The sequence below is a fragment of the Prosopis cineraria genome, unplaced genomic scaffold (assembly GCF_029017545.1).
Source record: "Prosopis cineraria cultivar Desert tree isolate PC_DT_omini unplaced genomic scaffold, ASM2901754v1 PC1, whole genome shotgun sequence".
NCBI lineage: Eukaryota > Viridiplantae > Streptophyta > Magnoliopsida > Fabales > Fabaceae > Prosopis > Prosopis cineraria.
Genome location: NW_026555332.1, coordinates 11788250 through 11795126, shown reverse-complemented (window position 1 = coordinate 11795126; position 6877 = coordinate 11788250). Strand labels below are relative to the sequence as shown.

Genomic DNA, 6877 nt, shown 5'->3' with positions numbered 1-6877 from the left:
AATGCGGCATGAAGGAGCAAATAATGTGGGAACGTTTACTTCACATAAAAATACGAATCTTGCTGAAAAGAGAGAGCCCGATGCTAATGCTGCTTTACCGCAGCGCCAAGCCGGACGCTAATGCTAACGGAGGCTTAGTGCTTTCTCACTAGGCCCATTTTCACAAAGGGTCAATGTCAGGCATATCAGCGCAGAACAGGAAGAAATCATGGCGGCGCATGTGATTGTACCACATGGAATCAACTCATGAAAAAATGTGCAAATCAAACAATTTCGTATCCAGAAACCCTGTGTTTATACTCTTGGCTAGTTTCCCGACTGAAACCTCCCAACTGACATGATTCAAAAACTAGCAACAAATAAAACTAAAACTAGTGAACTCCCAGATCCCAGAAGCACAACCCTCGACAATTTAAAACTGAATCAAACTCCTGGAATAGACTCCAGTTAAAACAGACCGCTCAATAGCATTTCTCCATGACAGACACAATCCAAAGACTGAATATCCCAAGATGAGGGAAGAAAAGAGGAACCACCACGCCTTGTCATGTTCCTAAGTAGCGGGAAATAATCAAATACGAAAAGATTATACTTGTCTCAAGTTGATGACGATGAAGTCCCTTCACCTTTCTCTCCCACGTCTTTCTTCTCTGTCTCTTTCTTTTCGGCATCTTCCTTCGCTGTCTCCTTCTTCTCGGCGTCTCCCTTCCCTGTCTCTTTCTTCTCGGCATCTTTATTCTCTGTATCTTTCTTTTCTGCCTCTGCCTTCTCGCCAACACTTAAGTTCTCAAGAAGACCAGCAGCAGCAGTTGCATCCTTGTTTTCCTCATTACTCTTCTGGGATTCAGCAACCTCTTGGAACATTTCCATAAAGGTTTTGCAATCTAGTGGAGAAGAAAAAAAAAACACCAGTGAGTACATGCGGATACAAGCTACAATTGTACTTTAGAGTGGTAATGCAAAACATTATATTCTTGCGTACACTCTTGTCAGGATCAAAAGAAATATTTATATCATAAAAACATTCGATATTCAATACCCCGGCCTCATCCATGCCATTGTTACACTGCGGAGAGTACAGAAAAAACCAGGGGAAAAAAGAAGTAAGCTAAAATTTGAGCACGTCATTACATAGATCATGCAGATCACTACGCAAGGAACATAATACCCTTCATAGACTCTCAATTTGAATGTGATCATAAAACATTTCAGTTCCTGACACCAAGGCAGTAAAATGAACTCTTGCAAACATAAGAAAAGGGTGAGGCTTGCAACTCTAGAAAGTTTGCACATCAATGCATAAGCAGGTGACAGTGTGATGTATGAGAAGGTAAAGATGTGCACCATATGTCAACTAGGACCCAGATGATATCTTGAAATCACGCACTAGCACACAAGGCTTCTAAGAAGTATCAACCCTAATTAAATTGATTATAAAACAAATCCGTTGTCCTCTTCTGATGCATTGAGACCATCATTATGATCAACTTAAGAGTATCAGAATTTAATATCCAAGACCTCAACATTCATCTTATTGTAGTGAACCACAAAAGAAATAGAAAGCAACCTGCTTATAGACCTTTGAATTAGTTTTCTTCCGTAAGGGGGAACGCTGAATAACAGAACCTCAAAGACGAAATCATATAGACAACATGAAAAACCAAGTTGTCAGTTGTGACATTAACTAGAGAAATCTACGAATCTATGAAATAGAATATAAAGCAAATAGTTCTACTAACAATTTTCACTTGATTATCAACCAACAAAACGTAGCATAAAATTTCAAACTCAGGCAAACATTTAACAAAAAAAAAAAAAAAATTCCACATAAAGATTACACAGTTTGGTTTTTTTGGTGTTGAGGGGTAACAAAATCACACATCCAATGTGGGCAGTTCATTCATGGGATATCAAGAATACAGCAGAATGACAAGTTGAAGCCTCTTAGGAACTTGATCTATATAATTACATATTAACCCACTAAGATCGTCAACCACAATATCACTTTTTCAACCATAACAATGCAAAGGAGGAAGAATACGATTGTTACCACAATTAATCAAAGATTACATTTTCAGAAGTATATATATCTGAGTGACTATCCTCGTCACACACAAATAACAAAATCAACTAGGACTGTTTGCAACATATATTAGTAAAGCATTCACGAGATGGTTCAAATTGAATTTTACATAGCGTAAATACACAAGCATACTTTCAATTGACGCAAATCGAATGCAGAAGAGTTCATCCTTCAGTTCACCATCAGCATAATCCCTCGCGTGCCAAACGCAAGATTTTTCGTTCCCAGCGTGTTCTTGCACCGTCATTGATGGTACAACTGCAAGGGATAAAAAGAAAACACGGCATTGATCACAAGAAAATAAAACGGCAACAAAACTGAAAATAAGACGCATTAAGAAGCACACTTACTGAGATGATTAGCGCAGATCTTGAGGGTCTTAGATTGCCTCATCACGAGTCTAACTTTTCCAGTAACCTTGTGCTTCAGAAATTTCACAGTACCCGCGCCTCGCTCCTTCCACTGATTCCCATCCTTATCGAATCGATAAAGCTTCGATTTCCTACAATTGAGCAAAAATACCTAGAATTTCAGCAACTAAATGGCCAAAACCCTAATAACAAATAGGAGAAGGGGAAAACTACATAATTATTTTTCTTACAAGTCAAGAAGAACATCTTCGTCTTCTTCGCCGGTGGAGACGGCGACTTCCTCAAGTTTAACAATCGGAGCAACTTGAGCTCCGGTGTCCTCATCCTCGCCGGCGGGGGCCTCCTCCTCTTCACGGTGTTCGGGATCGGCGCTGGACATGCTGGGATTTGGTAGAAACAATTTCCCGCTAGGGTTAGAGTCGGAAGTGATCAGTGACGGAGCAGGGCTGGCGGAGTGGAAAAGGAAAGCAACCAACCCAAGCGTTATATGGAGTTCAGCTGGAATAGAACGCAGTCATCAGCTTTAACGGTCAGATGATTGCCACGTTGTTCAATTATTTGATGTCGGCCGACCAACGGTTCAGGTTCAGATCTTTCTTTTTTTGGGAAGTAAATCAAATATAAATAATAATAAAAATACAAATGGAAAGAAAATATTTTTTTTTTTTTACATCCAATCATAATATTAGTAAAGAATCCGGCTGGGAAAAGAAAATTAGCCGTACTATAAAATCAAAAGGAAAAGAAAGAGGGCAATTTATGAAGATCTTCATTGACAATGTTACACTTTAAAATTGAAGGTGAAAAATTAAAGTGCTTTACACTTCCAAGAATCTTTGTAGCGTAGAATGGCTTAAATGAAATTCAAGTAATGCGGTTGATATAAATATTATTGTTTGGACTAAAATATGAAACATTGTTCAGATAGGTTATAGGACTAGTTGGGCTGAGTAACTAAAGAGTCAGGCCTAATATAAACAAAAAGGTTAGCCTCGAAGCTCAATAAAGGTCACGATAAAATAAATATGCCGAAATTTCGCTAGTTACAAGCATTGGACCATTGGCACAAGAAGACATGATCTCGAGTAATTCTTGAATTCGCAGACATTGTGCCTTGGTATCTTGGTGAGACGAGCTAATTACTAAAAACGGGAAACTTAAAATAAAGATTATGCCATGAGTTTTACGAGATTCCTAATTCCTTGGTAAAATGTGCTAGGTATTAAAGGAAAGACTACCACTACTCTGACACTATAAATAGAAGACAAAGACACAAAAGAAAACAGTCAACACTTAATTAAAGACTTGCACTTTTACATCTTGTAGCTTTCATTTTATCAATTAATTTTACTTTCAATTTAGACTTGTAGCTTCTCGTATTTCAATAAAATTAAACACTTGTTCTACCAAAGCCTTGTATCTTTTTATATCCGAATGAATTGTGATAAGAGAGCTCAAGACCCTTTTGTTTTTAATTGAGACTCAGCATCTTTGGCATGCTTGGTATTTGTTGTTCACCATGAACAATTTTTGGCACGCCCGGTGGAACCTGTGTAACAAAGATAGTAAGGACACGAAAAGACAAAATGATTAATGAAACAGGGGCTAATTCTTATAAACCAAAAGGGACCTTTGCACACGCAGGGTTAGAACACTTAACGCCTAATGTTGAAGCGGCTGAACATCATGAGCACATAGTGCCGATGTCGATAAGTAGCAGTAGCACAAGCCTTGGCTCAAAGCTAGGAAGTGGACAAGCTAACCCACTGATCATATCCAATAGTCCTATGGCAAAAGTACTACGGGAAATTCAAGACTGGATGGATAAGCAGTTGGAAGAGAGCCAAAGGTTCTTTACACTATCCCTAGAAACGTTAGAATGTAGGGAGAAGGAATGACAGCAGATCATGATGCAGGCTTTACATGATGGCATGAAGAACATAGCCACATCATTGAAAAGCACTTCTCTAAAAGTAGGCTCACATTTAGAGCCGAATGGAGGACAGCAAGCAAGAATCAATATAGGTGCTGGCCTTTGGGGCCGCTCGCTTGTAAGGGATATCCCTAACCCCAAAATATTTTCTCACACTCACACTAATCCTTTAAGTAATCCTTTGTATTATTTACAGGAGCCCAACGCGAGTAGCCCCGGGGGCATGGCAATGATCCTTAAGCATTATAATGAGCCTTAAAACCAACTGGTAAACATAGAGGCCCTAAGGGACACTATCCAAGATATATATGGACCAGGGCTAAGGCCAATTGGCCGCCCCACCTTCTCAAAGCCATATCTAGAGTATATAGACAGGGACAACCCATACCCTCGAGGATACAGGATCTATGACTTCACGCTGTTCTTAAGGGACAGAATGCAATCGACACTAGAGCATATTTAAAGGTTTATAATTCAATGTGGGGAGATTGCCAATTATGAGAACTTCGCCAACTTAAAACTGAGATTGTTCTCGAATACTCTCATGGGCCCAGTGTTCATATGGTACACTTCACTACGCCGCAACTCAATCATTAGCTGGATGAAAATGAAACAAAAGTTCCATATCCAGTTCAATAAGGTAGAGCCGGAGGTCAACTTAGTAGAACTCTACAAGCTCACCCAATGGGTTGGGGAGACGGTGGACCAATACTTGGTAAGGTTGGAATGACTGAGGAGCAGGTGCTATGTGCCACTTCCAGAAACTGAATTTGTCAAGCTGGCATAAGCAAGATTGGATATAGAGCTTCGAAAGAGATTTTAGGGTATGGAATTTTAAGATTTCTACGAGCTCACAGCCAAAGTATGGGGATATGAGAAATTGCTCAAGGAAGAGGACTATCGCCAACAGAGTACGACAAGAACCTATTTTAGGGACCTTGACATAGTGGTGGCAAAACAAAAAAATGCTGGCAACTACACATGCTCATCTTTGATAAGGAAGGCTGGAGAGATTCCCAAAAGGCTAAATGCAATTCAGTACACCTTTGACACCACTAAAACAAAGGAAATCTTTGATTTACTCCTTAAAGAAAACTTCATCTCCCTGCTTGCTGATCATAAAATCCCTTCAAAAGAAGAGTAGAGAGGAAAGGAATATTGTAAGTACTATTACTCGTGGAGTCATAGCACCAAGGCATGTTGGGGTCTTAAGAATATCATCTAGGATTGAATCAATAAGAGAGTTCTTAAGTTTCCTAAGGAGGAATCCATAGCCGTAAACGAGGACTCGTTCCCACCATTTGCCATAGTCAATATGGTGGAAATAAACTCCAGTAAATAATGATTCAAGAGAAATGATGGTAAGCAGAGAGATGTGAGACCCTACAATGTCTGGAATAGGGAGGAAGTGACTCAGGAAAGCTCAAGGACAATATGGGATTGCTTGAACAAACCTGCGATTCGGTCCAGTAAGAACAGGTCTTCTAGGTAGGACGTTTTCCCGGAAGGGCAAAGCGTCAAAAGCTCGAACGGTTCCAAGACAATTTGGGACCGCCTGGGAGACAGAATATAAAGAAAAATAACAAACAACCCTCAAGATTGGATGTTGGCCTGGGGGAGTGATAATGATAGAGCCAGATTGACTAAGATAGTTTGGGATCATTTGGGGGAGCCATTGGGCAAATTCAACTTCTTTATTAAGTACTTAGCACTATTAGGAACAGGTGAACCATTCATGAGGACACCGATGGGTTGGGATATGAGCCCTGATGGCTTACCTTTGCCACTATTAACACTATCGAAAAGCATCACAGAGCTTCCTTCAAAACCAAAAGTCGCTAAGGGCTCGAGCAAGTTTATTACGTCACCTGGTAATGTGTCACCTCTGAAATGGATAGTCGTAAGGCACAAGAAGTTTCTAGCTGACTTAAATGACATCTTCAATGAAAGCAGGTCGCACAGAGATACCTCAAGCAGTAGAAAATTGAGGTACAGGAAGGCCTCGATATTTAGTAGGAATCTAACAAGTTCAAAAGAAAGTCCACTAAGGACCACGACGAAGGGAGTGAGAATGAAAATCAATGTGATGGTACCATTCAAGTTGGGGAGATACCTCTTAACCTTTGCTACGTGATTTCATTAATTCTCCCTTCTCAGTTCCAGTCTATAACCAATAGGGCTCAGGATCAATATGAATAGAAATCCTCGAGGTTGACAAACATAGGCCTGTATCAATATTGCCCAATGGAGCCAAGGAAAGAAGAGGAGTATGAACCAATAAGGACATAGATGCAGAAAGAGAAGGCTGCGAAGCCCATCTGCCAAGTTACCTTACAAGCTGTGGAAGAAAAGCCAAAGCGAGCTATCCTGGAGAAACCAAGCATTAAGATGACCTAGTACCTGAAACCTTTATATATTACAGTACATTTTGGCAGGAAGCTAATGACTAGGGTTTTAGTGGACAACGGCTCAGGGGTGAATATACAGCCA

At 40.0% G+C, this 6877-nt stretch overlaps 1 protein-coding gene across 1 annotated transcript; it reads right to left on the bottom strand.

The window, feature by feature from the left end:
* Positions 1 to 224: 224 nt before the first annotated feature.
* Positions 225 to 2927, bottom strand: LOC129307173 (ran-binding protein 1 homolog b-like). The gene is made up of 4 exons (XM_054948060.1): positions 2685 to 2927; positions 2434 to 2585; positions 2216 to 2341; positions 225 to 884 (listed from the first exon to the last, which is right to left on the bottom strand). The coding sequence occupies exons 1-4, from the start codon at positions 2831 to 2833 to the stop codon at positions 598 to 600; spliced, it is 714 nt and encodes a 237-aa protein (XP_054804035.1). The 5' UTR covers positions 2834 to 2927; the 3' UTR covers positions 225 to 597.
* Positions 2928 to 6877: the final 3950 nt, after the last annotated feature.